At 52.1% G+C, this 21,964-nt stretch overlaps 1 protein-coding gene across 1 annotated transcript; it reads right to left on the minus strand.

The window, feature by feature from the left end:
* Positions 1 to 5,475: 5,475 nt before the first annotated feature.
* On the minus strand, positions 5,476 to 16,122 carry TMEM222 (transmembrane protein 222). The gene is made up of 6 exons (XM_007459094.1): positions 15,898 to 16,122; positions 9,794 to 9,878; positions 8,513 to 8,544; positions 6,918 to 7,014; positions 6,702 to 6,832; positions 5,476 to 5,563 (listed from the first exon to the last, which is right to left on the minus strand). The coding sequence occupies exons 1-6, from the start codon at positions 16,092 to 16,094 to the stop codon at positions 5,476 to 5,478; spliced, it is 630 nt and encodes a 209-aa protein (XP_007459156.1). The 5' UTR covers positions 16,095 to 16,122.
* Between the last annotated feature and the right edge of the window lie 5,842 nt (positions 16,123 to 21,964).

Raw genomic sequence — 21,964 nt, forward strand, 5'->3', positions numbered from 1 at the left:
GTCTCTATCGGGTGTCGTGTAGTGTATGACACTGTGGAAATGCCTGTGTGACCGATGTTAACAGCATTTCCTGAACATCTACTGTGTGCAGGTCCTGGGTGTTGCAGACGCACTGTTTAGGGCTCTTCTGGGGCCTGGTGTGTGTGCCTGTGTGGCTGCCCCTGTGTTACCCGGTGCCACTGTGAGTCTCTGTTGTGAATGTTGTATCACTGCATGTGTGTCTGGGCGTCATGTCACAGCGTGGTGCTGCATGGGGGACTCTCGTCTGTGTGATATGCTCTGTGACTTTCTGGGCGAGAGTGCGGTGGGGTGTGTGTGCATGTGTGTATGCGTGACTGGGCTGTGTGTTGTGGTGTGTACTCTGGTGCCCTGGGGGCCACCAGGTGTGTGTGTATGAGTATGGAGGTGGAGGGACGTTCCACAGAACTGACCCTGCCCGCCCTTGTCCTGAGGTCTGCTTGGGCTGGGCTGTGGGCATCTGAGCCCAGGGTCCCCAGCAGCACACCCCTCCCTGCAGTTCCCTCTGGTTCCAGAGGCAGAATCCAGTGTCTGGTCTTCCCCACTCTGTTTCAACACTTATGGGACAGACCCATTGGTCAGTTTAAGGGTCTGTCCGTCTGTCTGTCTGTTCCAGCCCCAGACACGTTCCACCTCCCTGACCCCTGGGTCCTACAGGTTGCTCAGGACACCAGGTGGCAGTGCCCACCCCTCAGGACACTGGCAGGGGCCCTCTGGCCCCAAAGTGTATTACCTGTAGGGGTCCAGTATGGAGGGGACACCTTCGTCGGATAACCCCGGGTCCTCTGGCAGCTGAGTTTCAGGGACCAGAAGAGCAGTGAGGGCCTAAGGCTGACTCAACCGGCAGCCCAGCGGAGTGGCTGCCCCACTGAGGAGGAGGAAACACCTTCTCACAGGGCCTGATGCAAAACCGGGCCTGGACTCCCGGCTCCCCAGTGGCGCGGCCTGGGCTTTCAGCAACCCCAGAGCAGGTTTGGTGGGTAGGAGATGCCTGGGGCTTGGCCCCAGCTCCTCTGCAGACTTATTCTGTAACTCCTGTAACCCGAGCTGGCCCCAACCCCTCAGAGCCTTGGTTGCCCCATCTGTAGAATGAGCAGCAGCCCCACCCTGCCCACTAAGGAGCTGATAGGAACTTGCTTTGAAAGCAAAGTTAGAAACGTTTCTGAGAACCAGGGTGGTGGAAGGATTGCAGACTGCAGCCAGACAACCCTGAATAGTTCCAGCTGTGGCACTGTGTGACCTTAAGCAGGTCTCTCAGCCATTCTGAGCTGCAGTTTCCTCCCGTGCAAACTGCAGGCAGCAGAGTGTGAAGAGCCTCTGAGGGAAATGAAAGTGCTTGGCACAAGCTGGCATATAGGAGGTACCAGGTGTTCCCGGGCCAACAGAGTCCCCTCCATGTCCACATATGCCTCCCAGGAAGTGCTGGCCTCAGCAGAGCTGCCCTCTGTCCCCTCTGCCACCCTGGGCCCCATCTGTCTGAGGAGACCTGGACTCTTCCAGGGCCAAAGTGAGGCTCCCATACCCTCCCTCTGTCCGTGGGGAGCCCCTCTGAGCACCCCCCATTCTGCTCCCAGGTTCTTCCCCACCCTGAGAATAGGTTGGGCCCTGGATTACATTTGCTTTGGGACCATGAACCGAGGCCACAGCAAAGCTTCCGGACGCCCCCAAGTCTGCATTTCAATCTGCCTGTCTTGCCCCACCTGCACCATGGCTTAAAGATCAGAGGGCACCTCACAGACCCCCAAGAGGGGAGGTGGGTAAGGAGTGGACTTACCCCACTCCTCCTCCCCAGCATCGGAAGCGGCTTCGGAACGTTACCACCACTCGGAGCCCCGGAGGGTCCCTCCTCCACCCCCAGCCCAAGGTCCAGCCTTCCCCGTTTATTTTTGCACGTCAGTCTTATTTTCTGAGCCTCTTTCCCCTCATCTATTAAATAGGGGTAATAATCCCTCCTCTGATGGCTCTCACTACAGTTCAGTTAGACCCCTACCAGCCCTTAATAAATAGGTATATGCATTCGTAGATGCAATAGCCATTGAATATCCACTGTGGGAACGGCTACTGTGATGTCCGCCTCCCCTGTCAAGTCTCCCGGACTGGGAGAGGAGTGGCCTACAGTACCCTCACCCCTTCCCATCATTCTATCCTGGCTCCTCCCAAGGATGCTTCTCTAACCCTCCCACCTCTCGGCTCTCACCATGGAAGGCGTCAAAGTTCACTGTCTATTCTTCTGGCTTCTAAACTCCCTTCCTCTTTCTGATCTCCTGTCCTTGCCTCTGTGACTCTCCTGGACCCCTCTCCTGCTGTCTTCTCAACCCCAACTCCTCTGTATCCTCCCCACCTGAAAACTTCTCCTATTTCCAAGTTTCCACTTTTGTGAACAGCCCTCATGACCTGGCCCCCAGGCCTCCTAATGCTTGCTGCCACTCACTGGACTCTCTCCCATCTGTCCCCCACCTCCGCCACCCTCCCACTGCCCAGGTTTCAGTCCCTGCCCAGCCTCTCCTGGAAGCCTCCTCCTCCCTGTCTCCTGGCCTCCACACTCAGCACCCCACCCCGCCCCAGCCCTTTATTGCACAGCTGTCAGAGAGCCCTTTCAGCATCCCACTTTTAGCTGTCATTCCTCAGCTTTGGAAGGTGCCAGCAGACAACCAGGGGAACCCCCTGATCCTTTAACAAGTCTACTCCAAACCAGCAGGAGTCTCATCACCTCCCAAGACAGTCCATCATCCTTTGGGCTGCCTGGCCTCTCAACCCAACCCTCAGGACCCTGCCTAGCTCTGACTGGTCCTCATTTCCTGTCTCTTACGTCCTTAGAGCCCTACCTACGGGCTCTGCTTCCTGTCCCTTCAACACCCAGACCCATTTGTGCTCCTAGCTCCTCAGCTGCAGAATGCCTTCCCCACCCGTCGCAACCCCTGCAGAGCCTTGATGCTCTGCACCGTGGCTGGTCTCCAGGCAACACCCCCTGGCTAAGAGTTCCCAGGCCTGGGTTAAAATTCTGACTCTGCCACATGGCCTGTGGCCTTGGATCAGTGACAATCTCTGTAAGCCTTACTCTCTCCATTTATGAAGCAGGGGACAATGGCAGCCATCTCCTGGGACTGTCGTAAGGAGATTCCTTTCTCTTGCCTCCAGCGCCCACTCTCCCTTCTTGTCGGTCACAGACCCACCCCACTTTCCCTCGTGTGCTCCAGTGGGGCCACCTTGCAGGGTGGTTCCGAATGGCGGCTCTGGAGCCTGGCTGCTGGGTTTCAACATGGCTCCACTCGTCCTACCTCTGTGACCTCGAGTAGGTCACGTCACCTCTCAGTGCTTTTTTTCATCTTAAAATGGGGATGAGAGCACCTACCTCATGGGACTGTGGTGAGGATAAATGTACTTTATTAGCACATGGTGAGCACTCAGTAACTGTTGGTGATTTTTATGGCACCTGTTTATGTCCCATCACCACACGGCTGCTTTAAAGTTCTGCTGGGTGAAAACAGGCCTTAAAGTTTTTCTGTCCATTTTGCTGTGGTGTCCTCCATACCAGAATTTAACCCCAACCCTTAGGTGGACTCATAGGCAGATTTTTGAAAATGGAATTGCTCTGAAGAGAGGAGGGGCCACCTCTGTCATGCCCTGGAGAAGCCCCAGGCTTGGAAACCACAGCACCGCAGGGTCTGGGATGAGCGGACGGACACTTGATCCAGGGCCCTGAGGGCCGCAGCTAGAGCTGTCCCCAAGGCCATCCTCAGGGTGAACACAAAGGGCTCTCAGGCTTCAGAGACCAAATCCTTTGCTAGTTCAACTAAAGTGCCCTATACCTGGCATAGGGCAAGGTTAGGAAAGACTTCACCAAGGAAGTGGCTTTTAAGCTGGGCCTTCAGAAGGAAGGGCATGACTTCAACAGGTGGAAAGCAAAGGACCAGAAGTGGGTGGGTGTTGGAGAGCAGGTGCTGCCCTACCTCGGTAGAGAGTGGGAGGCATGGAGAGTGAGAGTGCAGGGTCCCGAGGGCCATGGAGTAGAGGCACCACGGAGCAGGGCAGCGACCGGATCACTGGGGGTGAGCACGGGGAGCTTGGCAACGTGATCAGTGGATATGGTGGGGGCCGGGTCCAGGGCCCTGGTCTGTCAGCACTGACTCCCAAACCTACTGCCAAGTTCTTCCCAACAGGGAATATGGGAGGGGTTTCAATATTCGCCTGCCTCAAGGAGAAAGCTTTGGGATGGTGGACGAGGCGTGGGGAACTCGCAGCGCTCTGGCTCAGGCCAGGATACACCCGAGGGATGCTGGCTCCTGCAAGCTCCAGGCACTGGACGAGGACCCAACCATGTCCCTGGCAACCAGACCCCTTGCCGGGGGCAGAGGAACCCAAGTTCACTACGAAGATAGGAGCTGAAGGGAGCGCATGTCTTCAGTGAAACCAGGGGCTACCGAAGGGAGAAATCAAGGACAAGCACTGTCTGGAGTTAAAACTCTTTATTGTCCTGCCCAGGGAGCCCCGCACAAAGGAATCCGTGGAGCAGGGGTGAGGGGGGCAGCACAGACCTGTCCCACAACTTGAAGAGAAGGGGGAGCCGTGGGAGGTGGGAGGAGACAGCTCCCATTCAGCTACCTGATGGCGCTGGATGCTCCGACGGCCCCCCGACATCTCAGACCCAAGGGGTGCCGTCACCAGTGCGAGGCCCGTACCTGGGGCCAAGGACAAGCTTTGTTACATCACTTTGATCTGCAGGGGTCACTCTGGATACATGAGTGTCACTCATCTCTCCAGCCTGGTTGGGGGAGCCCAGGCCCCAGACTGCAGGGGGGAGATGGGCCCAAGTACTTGGAGGCCCTGGGAGAGTGGGAAGAGGGGGCTGCATGGGCTGGCGGCCGCCAGGAGTGGGGCACAAACTACCCCTAGTGCAGCTTTTGGCAGACATCTGAAGGGGGCCCGTCAGCCCTTCTGGACCATTCTAGAGGCCAGTGGAGAAGGCCCCAGGGTGGCTGAGTTTATGCAGACTTCTCAGTGTACCTCCACCCTGGGACCAGAGTCCTGGCAGGAGAATGGGCTTCAAATCCAGCTCTGGTCCCTGTGCTGCCTTGTCTGGTGGGTCCAAATATCCTTCTCTCCCCGACCAGGCACTGGGCTGAGGCAGAGGGAGCCCAGCAGGCAGTGGCAGACACAGCTCTAGAGGGAAGCTAAGGCTTTTCCAACAGATGAACAAAGGGTGCCTCAAGGGTGGGAGTCACAAGCCTGGGAAGGAGGGGGCAGGGAGCTTCTGAGCGACCAGTGAGACACAAAATGCAAACACCTCCACCCCATGCTCATCCTCAGCCCTTATTCTACCCCACTTAGCCCAGACCCCTGGGCCAAAACCAGCGGGCCCATCCCTGCCTTCCGGGGCGAGGAGAAAGAATCTGGAACGAAAGGTGATGGCGGCTGCCTCCTCAGGAGCCTGGTGGGCCCAGGGCCATGGGGCAGCCATCACCGCAGGTTAAAGACCAGGCTGACGCTTAGGATGACGCCCAGGAGGAGGACAAAGGGCAGCCAGGTCTTCACGAAGGCGCCGATGCTGATGGAGAGAGAGGGGAGCATGGGAGGGAAGGGGCCAGTGAGTTGGCATGTGGTCTGGCACACTGTCCTCCCACAAACCCAGACGGGGCCGCTCCCACCAAGGAAGCTCCTGAAACTACCCCCCTCACCCCCAAACTCAGTCAACTAAGGGACTGGGCCAGGCCTGGTGCCCGCTGTGGAGGAGCACCAGCTATGGTCCTGGGCAGGGGCTGTTCCAGGCTCCTGGTGGAGATGTGACACCTCGCTGGGTGGGTACAGGAGACACGTCCACCCTCTGGGCCTTCCTGACTCCATCCACGATCACCCCTGTGTCTGGGGAGAGGTTGCCAGCGAGAGGACCCAGAAGTCTTCAGTCTGGGTGGGGAAGCCAGGAGTGCCCTCTGCTCACAGCGCAATGGGCGGGGAGGGGTCGGTGAGAGTTAGCATGGGGCTATGGCTCAGCCCGCTTCAACCCCGCCTCTGCCTCAGTCTCTGTGTGACCACAGATAAGGTCTTCCCAGGAGACCTCTAAAAGCCTTTGGACCAAAAAAGACCCTGAAAATCTCCTTTTCAGAAGCTCTTGATGATGAGCACAGCTGGAAGAAAGCCTGGAGAAGCAGCTGGGTTAGCCCAGGTGTGTGCTGGCTCCCCGGTGGGAGGGTCACTCCACCTCTCTGAACTCCCTTTACCTGTGAATTGGGACCAAGGCCTCTGACCTCGTAAGTCATGAGGCGGGGACTTCAAAGGTCCTCCCAGGCCACCACTGGGGCCCACCCGCCCAGAACCCTGCCTCTGATGAGGGATGCTGGGAGGGGACCCTATGGGGTCACCCAACCTCTTCTCAGGGTCCACCTGTTCACTGGACCTGAGCACAGGGCTCTGTACACACGCAGCATCCCTGAGGAGCCAGAATCATTATCTCCATTTTACCAAGGACAGTTCCAGCTCAGAGAGGCCAAGGCAGCTACCCAAGATCTCACAGTGAGCAAGGGACAGAGCTGGGCTTCAGACAGCACCGCCCTCTTCACCAGGAGCTCAGCTAGTTGTTTTCCTGCTTTGTCCCTGCTGGCTGAAAGACCCCAGAAATGGCCCCGCTGGGATCCGTGGGAGAGCGGCCCCGGGGAGGGTGGCGGCGGCCAGGGGGACAGGCAGCGCACCTGACGTACTTCCCATACAGCAGGCAGAAAAAGCAGAGAGTCACCATGTTCCAGTTGGTGCTGTTGTTGTAGCGCATCAGGTTCAGGGCCAAGGCCACATGTGAGTGGCAGTTGTCACAGCAGAGACTGTGCTGGAGATGCAGGATGGCCTGGGTCAGGATGGGCTGCGGGGAAACCTCCCACCCTCGTTCCCGCCCTCAGAAGCAGCCCACCTACCATGCGGTGCTTGTACTCCTCAGAAGCGTCGTGCACAGCCGTGTCCCACGCATTGGGCCCACTAGCATATACCTGAGCAGGGTCCAGCTTCCAGTACCTGAGGGGGGAAAAGGGGTTCTGGGCACTGGCTCAGCTCCACGAATGTCACCTGACGCCTGCTCTGTGCAGGGCCTTGAGCTGGGTGCTGAGGCTACAGGGGTGAGCCAGCTCCAGGGAAAGGGCCACACAGCAGACAACTGGAACAGTGTGACATGCCCACCGCCATGTGGATCCTGGGGAGGATATGAACTCACTCAGTAGGGACGTGAGGGGCTTCCTGGGCGTGACACCTGAGTCCGGTGCGAAGGAGGAAGGATTAGCCCAGCGCAGAATGGGGAGTGAATATTCTAGGGAGAGGGAACAGTTTGAACAGAGGAAGAGGCACAGAACTGTGCAGTGTGTACCAGAAATTAAGAAACTGGGCACTGCTGGGGGATTCAGAGGGAAGAACGGGGTGAGGGATGTTGGAAAGTGAGGCTAGAGATACAGGGGGGCCACATTCTGGGGGACTTGAAGGTCATCCTGAGGAGTTCATCCGTCAGAAAGCATTCTCCCCATCTCCCCACATGGGAGACTAGGGTGAATGGGAGAATAGCTGGTGGAGCTAAAGTCTGTGAACCTCAAGCCGGGTGACACCCCAAAGGGTCTGGGCCAGGGGGCACTGGGAGGTCAGAGCGCCCTCTGGCTGCTATGTGGGGAATGGCTTGACAGAGGAGCCTACAGACTGGACCAGTGAGAAACCACCGTGGCCGGGACTTCAGCTGCTCAGGGGTTCCTGCCTGGAAACGGGTGTCCTCACAACTCTCGCTGAGGAGCAGTCTGGCAGCAGACACCCAGACCAGAGGCCCCCGGCTCACATCTCCACCTGCCTGAGGGAGTCAGCAGGGTTTGGAGAGCCCAGCTCCAGGCCGCCTATGCTGTGTGGGACACCAGCTCCTCCTTGGGCTCCACCCTCCTGGATGCTGCCTTGGGCAACAGAGCATCTGATGCTGTTCTGAGCAGACTGAGGACTGAGGCACTGTCACCACAACTGAGGTGGGCCCCCAAGACAGAAAAAATGAAGTTCCCAAATCCCATGCAAACCAGCAATAGCTCCAGGAGAGACTAAACTGCCTTTATTCTCTCCAAACAGAACTTTCCAGCAGAGCTCCAAACCATGCCTCCCTTACACCTTAAATGGTGTGTTTGTTCCTTGAGGGGCAGGAGAAAGAGTCCAGGTTTTGCAGTGAGACAGACCTGCATGTGAGTCCCAGCTCTGCCACTTCCTGTGTGATCTTGACCAAGTCCCTTCCTTATCTTCACCTTTCCGATGGAGCTGAAAACACGACCTTGCAGGGCTGAGGCAAGGCCTAGATGGCCTGTGGATAAAGGACCCAGCCAGGGACTGGAGCAGGAGATGTGTGGTACAAGGTCAGATGCTCTGGTAGACCCTGGCTGCCCCCCTTCACCCCATCCTCAGGCTGCTGGCTCCTGCTGTGCCCCAGAAGGCCTGGCCTGCTGCTCCAGGTAGGAGGAACCTGGCTCTAGGGCCAATCACACGGATGTTCATCACTTACTTGGCAGGCTTCCCGAAGGCCATGTTGTCTTCCTGTTGAGGGACAAGAGCAGAGGTCAGTGGGGAACCCACATCCAGCCCAGCAGACAGACCTGGGTTGGTGGTGGAAGTGTTGTGACTTAGAAGGAGGTAAGGTGGGTGGGCAGAAGTGGAGCCCGGACCCTGCTCTGGGGTTGGCGGGATATCTGAAGGGCCAGCAGCAGCTATTCTGTGTGAAGAAGGCAGTGTGGCAGGAGTGCACAGAGCACTGCACCCGGAGACCAAAGACTTGGGGTACAGCCATGACTGCCTCTCTCTGTGGCTGCCAAGTAATTCCCTCACCCTCTCTGGGCCTTGTTTTCTCCAGGTTCTCTGATCAATCTCTGGTCTTTGTCCACAGGGGAGTGGTCTCCTTCGTGGTGTGAGTGAGGACACCCTCAGACCTCCTGACCCGACAGTGGTGGCCCACACAGAATCTGGCAGTGTGACTGCAGTCAAAGCAGGATGTGGGGTGGGTTGGGGTGAGTGGGGTAGACACAGCGGTTGGGCCTCAAGAGGCCTGCTACGAGGGGAATGTTTTAGCCAAGTCCTAGACCTGCCACACAAGATGTGGGGTACAGGAGTTACAAAGGGACAGATTCTGGGTTCAGAATCTGCTGACAGAGCTGGTCAAAGATGAATTATCATACACGTATATGACAGTGAAGTAATGGGTATGAAAGACCTTTATGGTGTTAAGATGATCATGACAAATATGAACATAAGCAGGTTGGTGCCGCCCATTCATCCCAGCCTCCGATGGAGAGGAAGCCTACTGCCCTATCTCGGGCACATCCCCAGGGAACAGACCTGAGAACATAGCTGGTTCATTCTAGAAGGTCCGCCCCCTCTTCTCCATGGCCACACCCAGGGAACCATGTCAGCCTCCCCTGTGCCCCCGCCTTGTGACTACCACCTTCTGAAGGTCCAGACACTTGGTTCCTGGACCAAGGAACCAGGATGGTCTGACTCTCCACTCTTGCCTCTAACCCTACCCATGTCTTGGTACCCCCGGGGTGGGCAAAGGGCTGGGTCAGTTACTTAAGAATCCTTCTGGCCACACTGCCCTCCTGGCCTGTCCTGGAGGCAAGAGAAAGGGGAAAGGGGTCAAACACTGGTGAGAAGCAGAGGGCCGGACCAGGACTGCATGGCGTCTGCATTCTCCTGCATATTGGGGAGACAGGAAGGCTGCCTGTGGGCAAGATAGGCTAGCTTTCCACTTGAGCCCTGGAACCCTACAGAGGGGGGCAGAATGGGGACTCACCGACACAAAGTAGGGGCCAGCAAAGTCCCGAATGACTCCTGTGGATGTGCAGATGCCCATGTGGCCAATGATGGGGAAAAACCACCTGTGAAAAAAAGGACAGGGAAAGGTGGTCAGACAGACGCTGGGAACACTCCATCCAGAGTGACAGCATATGAATATAACATTGTGTGGTAAGTGTCCATTAGGGTGGCGGCAGCGGGAGGGGAAGTACAGAAGCGAGGCAAGTGCAAGTGAGCAGCAGAGCCAGGAATCGGCGCAGCCCACAGAGCAGCTAAACTCAAAGGATGGCAACACTGAGTGTGGTGAGGAGGCGGAGCAACTGGAACTCTCTTCTCATTGCTGCTAGGAGAATTGTTTCCACAGCTTTCAAAAACTGGTACCACACCCTCTACCTCAGCAATTGCACTTCAGAGTATACACCCAACAGAAACAAATGCTTGTGTCCACCAAAGCCATGGACAAGAATGTCCACAGCACCTTTATTAAAAAATAGCTGGAAACAACAGTTGTCAAAATTCACTGAACCGCACACTTAAAATGTATGCACTTTATTGTATGTGAATTATATCCCAATAACGTTGATTAAAAAAACCTAGAAATAATCCAAATGTCCAACAATAGTAAAATGGGTAAGTAAATTGGGGTATAGTCATACAGTGAAATAGTAGGTAACAATGAAAAATAATAAACTGCTACGCACAACATGGATTCTCACATATACAAGGCAGAGTAAAAGAAAACTTACATAAAAGTGCATGCATATTATTCTGTTTAAGTTCAAGAAAAGGCAAAACTAATCTATTGTGCTGAAGGGCAGAAGAGAGGTTATTTCTGTGGCAGAACGGACTGGCACAAGGGAGCCCAAAGGATACTGGAAACATCCTCTCTCTTGACCTGGGTGACATGAGTGCACACACGTGCAAAATTCATTGAACCATATACTTAAGATTTTTACACTTTATGGTACACGTTATACCTCAATTAAAAAGTTTTTTAGGGCTTCCCTGGTGGCGCAGTGGTTGAGAGTCCGCCTGCCGATGCAGGGAACATGGGTTCGTGCCCCGGGCCGGGAGGATCCCACATGCTGTAGAGTGGCTGGGCCGGTGAGCCATGGCCGCTGAGCCTGCGCGTCCGGAGCCTGTGCTCCACAACGGGAGAGGCTGTGTTCAGTCGTTGTTGCTGCACACGGGCTTTCTCTAGCTGTGGCGAGCGGGGACTACCTTTTCGTTGTGGTGCGCGGGCTTCTCATCGTGGTGGCTTCTCTTGTTGAGGAGCATGGGCTCTAGGCGCACGGGCTTCAGTAGCTGCGGCACACAGACTCAGTAGTTGTGGCTCGCGGGCCTGGAGCGCAGGCTCAGTAGTTGTGGCGCACGGGCTTCAGTTGCTCCGCGGCATGTGGGATCTTCCTGGACCAGGGATAGAACCCGTGTCCCCTGCATTGGCAGGGGGGTTCTTAAGCACTGTGCCACCAGGGAAGTCGAAAGTTTGAATTTTTAAAAGCCATGGGCATTTAGAAAAATCCAAATCTCAGTTGGACCCCGATATGCAAAACGCATAGGAACTCCGGGTCTGTCTGTAGTCTGAGAACCATGGCTCTACAGGAACTAGGTGCTGGAGAGACTGATCCAGTTTAAGAAGGACTCACAGGGAAAAAAAAGAAAAAAGGACTCCCAGGGCCAGCAGCCACGTGCTGATTTGAAGGCTGCCTGCTGGGAGGTGGAGGCGAAAGCCACAGAGATATAGCCCAAGGAAACAATTACACGGGGCTGGGGCAGAGTCAGCAAAGACTTCACACAGGAGGTAACTTTTAACCTTCACCTGTGAAAGCACAGGATGTTGACAGGCAGAAAGCAAAACTCCAAGGCAGCAAAGTGCTGCATGTACCTGGAGAATGGGAGGGAGACAGGAGTTCAGAGACTGTTCTGGAATACTGGCATGAGAAGATGGTGATCCTGACCAGAGTACTGGTCAGGTGAGGAGCAGATGGCTTGAGAAGATCTTTAAAAGGAAGACTGGGCAGTTTTATGACGATAGGATAGAGGTCTTCCAGGTCTGCAGCTTGAGCACCTGGAAGGATGGTGGGGCCAGAGTGGTCTTTTTGTTTTTGGCTGTGCCGCATGGCTTGCGGGATCTGTTCCCGGACCAGGGATTGAAGCCGGGCGCCCGGCAGCGAAAGCGCCGAGTCCCAACCTTACTGGACGGCCAGGGAATTCCCCAGAGTGGTCTTTTAAGAACATGATCCAGATTCTGTCATTCCCTTGCTTTAACATCCATTACGGGCTTCCTATTACACTTATACTCCAAACTCCTTCCAACAGTCTGGCCCTGCTTATTCCTTGAAGTCACCTCACTCTTCTCTCTAGCTACACTGCCCACTTCTGGTTCGTCAGACACACCAAATCCTCCCACCTCAATGCTTTTTTTTTACATTTGCCTTCGTCCCAGACACTCTTCTAGAGCTTCTCATCATTTAGGCCTCAGCTCAACGGTCAACTTTGGAGGTTTCCCTTGACAGTGCCTTCTAGAGTAGCCACACACAACCCCAGGCACCCCAGATCCCATTACTCTGCTTTAATTTCGTCATAGTATCTACTGTTATCTGCAATCATCTTGTTTACTTACATGGTTACTGTCTTTCCCCTCTAGTATGTAAACTCTGAGAGAGCAGGGATTTTCTCTTATTGATTAGAGTAGCCCCCAGGGCAGTGCCTGGCACATAGCTGGAGCTAAGCAGTCACTGACTAAATGATGCATGAATGAATATCATGCATTTAAGAGTGGAGTCAGGCTCTGAGGTCAGACCTGGGTTGAGTCTTGACTGTTTTGGGCAGGCACTCACTCCCATCTGTCAGTGAGAGGTGAACAATGATGATGATGACCTCAATGGGGGGGCGATTGTGAGGATCAAACAGGATATGCCTGCAAAATGCTTATGACACTTCCCTGCACTTGGTAGTTGCCCAATGTTGTTATCATTTGGTTTACAATAAATACTTGCTATCTGACTGGCTGGACTGGCTGGCGTACAATAAGTTGCTTTAGACTCATTGTGGCCACAGGATGGACACTCAGAACTATGGGAAAGTAGCTCCTCTGGCTTCTCAGGCCCTAATCTCAAGACCCATCTCCCCCTCCCACCCTCAATTCCTTTCATCTGGTTGGGGAGAAGGTCTGGGTTTGACCAATACTCCACATACCACGGCTTCCCCGGAAGTAGAATAAAGGCTGGAGACAACAGAAGAGTCTGCGCCTGGGGAAGCCCCAGAGAAGAAACTCTCAAAGTATTTGTCAGTCTGGAAGCTCCATGAAGGCAAGCTCCAAAGCTGCTTTGTGGACTACTGTCTACTCAGACCTAGTACATAATAGGTCCTCAAGAACTATTTATTGAATGAATGAGTTATTGACTCTGGAGCTCCACCTGGTATAGGTAGACTATTTCAGTGGAAAAAGCCCTATGCTGGCTTCTAAGCCTTTATTTCCTCATCTATAAAATGAGGATGACAGTACCTATTTTCATTACATTGATAAAAGGACTGAATGAGACAGTGAATGTAAAATGTTTAGAACAGAGCCCAGAACAGAGTAAGTATCCAATCTTTGCTGTTTTTAGTAGTAGCAATAGCTGTTATCTGGCTTTTCATGCAGAATTATCAACACTTCTGAGGGGACAGACAGATCTCTGGATTCAGTTTCCTCCTCTCTGATCCACCCCCACCACCTCCAAAATCAATGACAGTTCCTTGTGCTACATCTATTCCTAGCTCTGCATTCTAGGTCAGCAATCACCACAATGTACTACAATGGTGAGTTCACCTGTCTCTCTCTCTCCTGCTGGAAGGCAAGTCCTTTGATGGGAACATGAGCCTTCTGATGGGGCAGTAGGCCTTATTCATCTTATGAACACCTGTAAATAGATCTGAATAGAAATGGGGTGTGTGCTGGTTCTGGCCCAGATGACTGGGGATCGTGGTGCCTCCACTCAATGTTGCTACCAGCTCTCCAAAGAGCAGAGGACTCCACAAACGTGTTTTTGAGAACAGGGAAAAACCAAAGAGATCTCGGGATAACAAGACAGGTTTTATCAAAACCAATACATTCCCTCCCAGTTATTCTCACATTAACATTTTACACTTTCTTCATAGCACGATTCACTATCAGTTCTTTTATTAGTTTACTCGTTTACTGTCTATCTCCTTCCACCATGATTTAAACTCTGTGAGAACAAGGATCATACCTGCTTTACTCACCACTGTATATTCTTATCACCTAGAACTACTCTAGGCACATAGGAGTCACTTAGCAGGTGTGTTAAAAAGAATACTGAGGGACTTCCCTTGTGGCGCAGTGGTTGAGAATCTGCCTGCCAATGCAGGGGACACGGGTTTGAGCCCTGGTCTGGGAAGATCCCACATGCTGTGGAGCAACTAAGCCCGTGTGCCACAACTACGGAGCCTGCGCTCTAGAGCCCGCGAGCCACAACTACTGAAGCCTGTGCACCTAGAGCCCGTGCTCCGCAACAAGAGAAGCCACTGCAGTGCGAAGCTCGTGCGCCACAACGAAGACCCAACACAGCTAAAAATAAATAAATAAATTTATTTAAAAAAAAAAAAAAAAAAAAGGAATACTGAATTAATCAATGAAAACACTTTCTTAAAATTTTTATTTTGAAAGGACTCAGACTTGGGTGTTCTTTTTTTAAATTATACATTTATTTACTTACTTATTTATTTGTTTATTTTTGGCCGCGTCGGGTCTTCGTTGCTGCGCACGGGCTTTCTCTAGTTGCGGTGAGTGGGGGCTACTCTTTGTTGCAGAGTCTGGGCTCAAGGCATGTGAGCTCGGTAGCTAGGTTCCCGGCTCTAGAGCACAGGCTCAGTAGTTGTGGCGCACGCCGCGGCATGTGGGATCTTCCCAGACCAGGGATCGAACCCGTGTCCCCTGCATTGGCAGGCAGATTCTTAACCACTGCACCACCACTGCGCCACCAGGGAAGTCCAAGACTTGGGTGTTCTTAAACAAATGCATAAGCATTTGAAAACAGAACTGAAGTATTTTAACATAATACAAGAATTAAGCTCATTTTAGGATCAGCAACATATAAGGACAAAAATGATCCCTTCTCCACACCACTTGGCTGTTTTTGATACAGGGAACAAATCTATTCGTCAGGTGAGAGGGGACAGGATGTAGTCGAACGAGAGCAAGTTATGGAGTCAGAAAACGGAGTTTGGGATGCTTTTGCTTACTGTCATGTGAACATGATCAAGACATTTAATGGTACAAATTCATCATCCGAGAATATAATTCCTGCCTTAGAAAGTGGTTGTGGAATTCAGAGGAAATGGGTGTGAAAGAGCTTGGCCAACTGTCCAGCACTGTGAGGAGTGGTTATTATCAGCTGTCAAGGCTGAAGCACGAGGGAAAACCAGCTCCCTACTCCCCCCTCCTCGTCCCCAAGCTCCTTGCTAAAAGGCGCCAGCAGTTTTGGAGCACCTGCTTTCTCTTCTGACAAAGGCTGATGCCATAGAAAGAACCCTGGTCTGGAAGGCAGACAGCCTGGGACCTAAATGCGCTTTGCAACTGAGATGGTGTGTGATCTTCAGCCTCATCTGTGAGACAAAGGACTGGACTCCCAGATCGCTGGGGGCCCGTCCAATGACGACATCCCAGGAGTCGGTGTGGTCCCAATCAAACTCCCACTCTTGCCTCCAGACCCAGCAGGATATCTTGCGTATAGGAAGTGACCAGCAATCATTTGTTTAACGAATGAGTAAGCCAGTGAGTGAATGAAGATGACTCTCTCACACCCAGTTAGGAGCCCCTTTTCTGTACGCCCACAGGTCCTTAGCTTCCCAGCCTCAGTACCTTTCCGCGGTCAACAACTGTCTTTCTCTCAGATCAGACCAGGTGTAATGAGGGAGGGGAGCTTGTCCCATTCACCAGCAGAGCTCGCACCGCGCGGGTGGCGGGGTACTGGTGAACCCCGGACCCGCGGGAAGGGTTTGCTGTGTGTCGGGGCCGGAGGCTGGCCCCGGGCCGCCGGAGGACCCCACGCGGGCCCGGCTCTCCCAGTCCCCGGGCGGACGCCGGAGGAGACTCACGTGAGCACCGGTATAGGAGTCCACACCACGCAGTAAGGGAAGCGGCTCCGCTCCACGTCCATGACGCCGCTGCCAGCACAGCTAAACTGTTTCTTGTCCGTCTCGGCCGCCGTCGGCGCCTCCACTTCCGCCATCCCGGGCGGGGGTGGCGGCGGCGGCGGCAACAGGAGTGGCGAACTCCCTTCCGCTTCCGCCATGCTGCGCGCGCCCCGCTCCGGCCTGCCCCTGATCCAGCGGCGGTCGCTCGGTGGCGTCACTTCCGGAAGGTGGGGTCCTCCAGGCTTGGCCTTCCCGCCGGGAATAGGAGCCGCGTCCTTCTTGGCCCGGCCCACCTCCTTCTGCGCCCGCCAGCCTCGGGGGGTTCGCGCTAGCCCTGAACCGCAGCGGAAAGGATGCCCTCAGGCAGTGCGCAGTCTAGCGCGGGAGACTGACCTAGAACTCTGTAATTCAGTACGCTGAGGGCTCCTAAGAGCTGTGGTACAGTCTCCATTTATTGAGCGCGACTTAGGTGCCACGCACTTGACTTGACATACATTGTTTTAATCCCCATAAACTGCTTAGACGTGCGAATTTAGGTATTTCCCTCAAGTTACAAGTGAGAAACTGAGGCTTAAGAGGTGAGGTAAGTGGCCACGACTCAAACCGAAGTCTCTCTCCCTTTTTCATTCTGTGGTCTCTTGCGAGGTAGTGGTAGCATAAAGGAAGGATAGACTAAAACAGTGTGTGGCGTGTGTGCAGAAATAGGGGAAACTTGCCTGAAGATATTTGAGCTGAGCCTTGATGTTTGCCAGGTGGCTCGGGGATGGGGCTGAAGGGATGCGTGCAGCCGTGCAAAGAAAGAAAGGCCTTGCAGAGCAGTGTGCAGGAGTGTGAATATCACCTTGGCTGGAGTAAATCACAAGCCTTAGATGTGATCTGATCCCTTCATTGTACAAATGGGAAAACTGAGGCTCAGGGAGTTAAAGTAATTGTCTGAGATCACATTCTATAAAGAAGCCAGGCTCAAATCTTGGATTCTTTGGGCTTTTTTACGGATGCCAAGATAGACAGAGAAAATGGAATCTGCTGGTGTGGGAAGGGAAAATGGGGGGACAAAGAAGGAAGGCAGCAGCTAAAAATCATGCTAGTGGGAGGTATGGATAAATCCGCTGAGGAAGGTGGGAGATATGCCTTTTGGGGAAGGTTTTTCTTCCATTGAATTACCCTCCCTCAACACTGATCTATAGAAAGCCTGCTCTCCTGTTTTTAGAACCTAATATTTTAATGCATTTTGGGGGTGTGTATCTATCTCTGTTATGGAACTCTAAGGTCCTTAATTTCAGTAGCTAGCACTGTTCCTAGTGCAGAGCAGATGCCCACTAGATGTTTACTGATTTACAGAACGACTGGATGTTTTATAAAGGCCTCACAGGTATCACAGCTGAAAATGATTCTAACCCACTCACAATTCTTTGAGTATGTTTATGCCTCTTCTGTGACCCATGTGTGTGATTCTTGATGGGCAACAACCAGCATCTGGCACATGTATGGAATAGATTAAGTGTGCAGTGCCTGTTTGTTGAATGAATAAATCACATCTTGATTCAATCACTGTAGCTGTTCCATCTCTTCTGGAGGGTCTCCGAGGAAGGTCTATACCTTAGACGTTCCTCTGCCATCACTGTCAACCCATAATTCTAGCAAAGGGCTGGTGGGTGCCCTTTAAACATTTATTGTTTGTAGGGATGAGTACACAACCAAAGTCAGTCTTTCTTAGGGCCTGCCACAAATTTGGTTGTACTAACACAAGTACCACATTTAATGTGACAACCTTCAGTGGTTTCCCATTGTACTTTGGATAAAACACAAATATACCATGCTTACAAGGCCCTGCATCATGCCCTTTTTTTTTTTTATTAACTTGTTCACTGTCCTACAGCCTCTTTTCAGTTCCTCTCATGTGCCATGCTCTTGTATACCCCATGGACGTGGCACACACTGTTCCCTTCTGCCTGAAATGCCCTTTCTCCCTCCAAAACTGGGTAAAGTTCATTCATCCTTCAAGTAGCAGATTAAATGTCACTTTCTCAGAGATCTCTTCCTTGGCTTCCCTATCTAAATTGGAAAGCTCCTGTGAATCTCCCCTGGAATACCTTGTTCTTTTCCTTTGTAGCACATTTGTGGCTGTGTATTGTTGGACTCCCCTACTAGGCTGGAAACTCCTTGAGGGCAGACACTGTATTTGTCTTGTTCACTTTTGTAAACCCAATGCCTAGTAGTGTCTAGCACATAGCATTTGCTTAATATTTGCTAAACTGAATGAATGGCAAATAGTTATAAGCTTGGTATGTATCATATGCTAGCTATAGACAGTCTGAGAGCAGGAACCTAGCTTGTCAGCTGCTACCTTGCAGTGCCCCAAGATTTTTAAGGTACCTATGGATGTTGGTAGGCACAGTGCTCAGTAGGGTCTGACCAGAGAGCCCTAGCTCCTTGGCCTAGGCAGCTGCAGAAGCAGGGGCATGAGGAGGGCCAGGTACCTGGAGGGAGAAACCAGCTCTTTCTCTGACTCGTCTGGAGCCTCTCTCCCAGGCTTGTTCCCCTTCGCAGCCCGTCACAGGACCCCCTCCCACATGTACACGTTACCTAGGTTCTCTTACCCAATGTTAAAGGTTCCCTGGCCTGTGCCCTTGCCTCCTGTGCTGCTGCCACCCCTATCACCCACAGACAGATGGGAAATCTCCATCAAAGACTAACAGTCCCTTCCAGGCTCAGAGGATCACAGCAGGGTCCTGGAAGAAGCTCCTCTAACAGAGCTCAGGAAACGATTGATAGAGCTCATAGCCACCCCTCCCCCAACACACACCCCGACCTAAAATAGGAATGACCATCTGGATCCACTTATAAGACTGGCTGGGGGAGGGAAGGATGGCAGAGCTGGAAGCAGTCAAGCTGGGAAAGCTTCAAGGGTAAGATGCTGCTTGTTTGAGGGGTGAACTCAGGGCACGTCCTCTCTTGGTATGAGTCAGGACACCCGCTCAACTGGCCCCATGTAGAAGTCCCCAGGGCTCACACACTTCCTTCCCCAGGCCATCTCTCTCCTCATCCTGGCATTCAAGGACCCCATGGTCTGGCCCCAAACCCCAACCTTCTTTTCCACCCTCATCTCTCTCTCTCTCTGTCTCCCTTGGGACTTGCTTGGATTTAACCTCACTGCCCTGTTTGCCCTTCAGAGAAAGAGCCCTGCATGTCATACCTCATGTCTTTGCTCACACTGTTCCTTCAACAGAGTTCCTTCCCCTACTCTCTACACCACTTTCAGGGTTTCCAGCAAATCCTCCCTCTTTGCTCCCAGAGCACGAAGGCTGTTTCTGCCTATTGCATATTCATGTGTACTTGCATTAGCATTAGCTGTTTACATGTCTGTCTTCCCCAGGAGACAGCAAACTCCTTGAGAAGGGGACTGACTGGATCCGTTGGACCTTGTAGTCAGAATGGCACCCGGTGATGGGAAGTGCTCAGGGAATGGGACCAGAGCTATTTGATGACCATAGATTGGTCGCCTTAATGGGTCTGGTGAAGAATCACCTCAATCAGTAATCCAGGGAAGCAGGGCTGAGCCTGGGGTGATCAAAGCGCAGGTTGGAGGAGCTGCTGGGTGTGATGCAGTGTGTATGTATGTGTGTCCTCTCTTCTGCAGGCTTTCTGCTTCTGCTCCATTGGATTCCCCCCATTAAGCCCTAAACTGTCTTCCTGGATGGCTCCAAACCTTTCTGTGGTGGGGAGGGGACCACTGGGGCCGATACAATGCAAGAAACCATTTGAGAACAGACCCTCTGACCCTTTAGACATCAGAGTTTTACAAAACGACTTTCTTCTCCATTCCATTTTATAGATGGGCAAACTTACCCAACAAATTAGAAAGCACAGCTAGGACCAGAATCTAAGTGTTCTACACCCAGGTGGGCAGTAAAGCACGGTGGTTAAGCATATGAACTCAGGTGTCAGCTGGCAAACCCAGTATTGACCCTTAGCTTTGTCAGTGGTTGTCAGACCTTAGGAAAGTAACCTAACCTGTCAGGGCATCAATTTCCTCATCCCTAAAATGGGAAACGAAAACTGCAAAGTTCTTGTAAAGTTTATTTGATAGGCTATAGCTGAACAGCTCCTGGCCCAATATGAACACTCAGTGTTGGCTGTTACAGCAATTAAAACCACTCATCACCATCATAGGACTCTTAACCACTTAAGCACTTTGATGCACATCCTCTCACTGTGATTTGGGGCCTTCTTATGATGCAGTGAAGTAACCAGAGCAGGTATCATGGCACCCATTTTCCCAATGAGAAGAATGAGCCCAGAAAGGTTCCGGAGCTTTCCCAAGATCTAAGCATAAATTCGATAGAGTTGGGGTTCTGCACCTTAACCCTGGGCTATCTCTGTTGGTGACCCCTTTTAGGGCCATTAAAGAGTGATGAGGACGAGACCTGAGATTCTGTAAATCGTCATAAAAAAGGTGCAAACTGTGGCATCACTAGGACCAGGACCTATTTTATACACATATCAAGAAGTGGCTCGGGTGCAGGAGGCAGAACATGGCTGAACAACAGAGTGCTTCACGCCTGCCATCATGTCCATCAGACACAGAGCCTAGCACGCAGTGGGGCACTCCACGGCAGAATGTATGGGGCAGGGCTCAAGATTTCTAGTGAAATCTAACGTTCAGAGACCGTGCGCAACCCCCGTATTTGCTACCCACATCTTCCAGATAATGTGGAGGGACCAGGAGGTCAGGGACTAATCTGTTGCATGCATTGTCATTAAGCCAGTGCTAGGCAAATAGGAACTCCAAAAATATCATGACATTAAATAAGAAAGTGATTCTTAAAGAACTGGACCAGGAATCAGAGATTAGAGATCCAGTCCTGGTTTTGCTTCTAATAACTTGGGTTTTAGGCAGTCCATTCCCTCTTCCTGCCCCTCTTTGGAACTCATTGTCCCTATTTGTAGTTCTTAGAGTATTCTGGGTGGTTCTGACCTTTAGCTAGGGCTGGGATCCTCTGAGCTGATCTCTCATCACCTTTTAAGTTCTGCAAATGCATTTTAGCATGCTCCTTAGCACAGAGACCCGCAGCAGGCCCCTGAGGCCACAGGGCCACAGGGCCACACCTGCCCACCACAAACACAGGGGTTGCAATTCTAGTGTCTGTTTTGCTACGCATTCACTATGCAGGCTTATCTCACCGAGCCCCAGGCTCCCTGTCAGCAAGGCTGAGTCACATGTGGAAACACACTAAAATGGAGCACCACAGATCTTTTTACTGTCTATAGTTTTGCTTTTCCTAGAATGTCACATAGTTGGAATCATGCGGTATGGCTTTCAGATTGGCTTCCTTCACTAAGCAATATGCACTTGTTTCCTCCATGGCTTTGTGGCTTGATTGCTCATTTCACTGAGTAATATTCCACTGTATGGCTGTACCCATTTGTTTATCCATTCACTTTTTGAAGGACTTCTTGGTTGCTTCGTTTTGGGCAATTATTCATAAAGCTGCTGTAAGCATTCATGTACAGGTCTGTGCATGGACATACATTTTCTACTCATTCAGGTAAATTCTAAGTACAGCAATTGCTGGATCCTATGATAAGACTATCTAACTTTGTAAGAAACTGCCAGACTGTTACCATTTTGCATTCTCACCAGCAATGAATGAGTTCCTGTTGCTTCACATCCTTGTCAGCATTTGGTATCGCCATCCTAATAGGTGTGGAGTGGAATCTCATTGTTGGTTTAATTTGTAATTCCGTAGCGACATAATGCTGGTCATCTTTCATGTGCTTGTTAGTCACCTGTATATCCTCTTTGGTGAGGTGACTATTCAGATCTTTTGCCCATTTTTTAATTGGGTTTCTTGTTTCATATTGTTGACTTGTAAGAATTCTTATATTTTCTCTCAATCCTTGGCTTGTCTTTTTCATTCTCTTAACAGTGATTTCGTAGAGCAGAAGTTTTTGATGAAGTCCAATTTATCAATTTTTTTTTCATGGGTTGTGCTTTTTATGTTGTATCTAAATACTCACTGCTGAA

The sequence above is a fragment of the Lipotes vexillifer genome, unplaced genomic scaffold (genome assembly GCF_000442215.2).
Source record: "Lipotes vexillifer unplaced genomic scaffold, Lipotes_vexillifer_v1.1 scaffold496, whole genome shotgun sequence".
Taxonomy (NCBI): domain Eukaryota; kingdom Metazoa; phylum Chordata; class Mammalia; order Artiodactyla; family Lipotidae; genus Lipotes; species Lipotes vexillifer.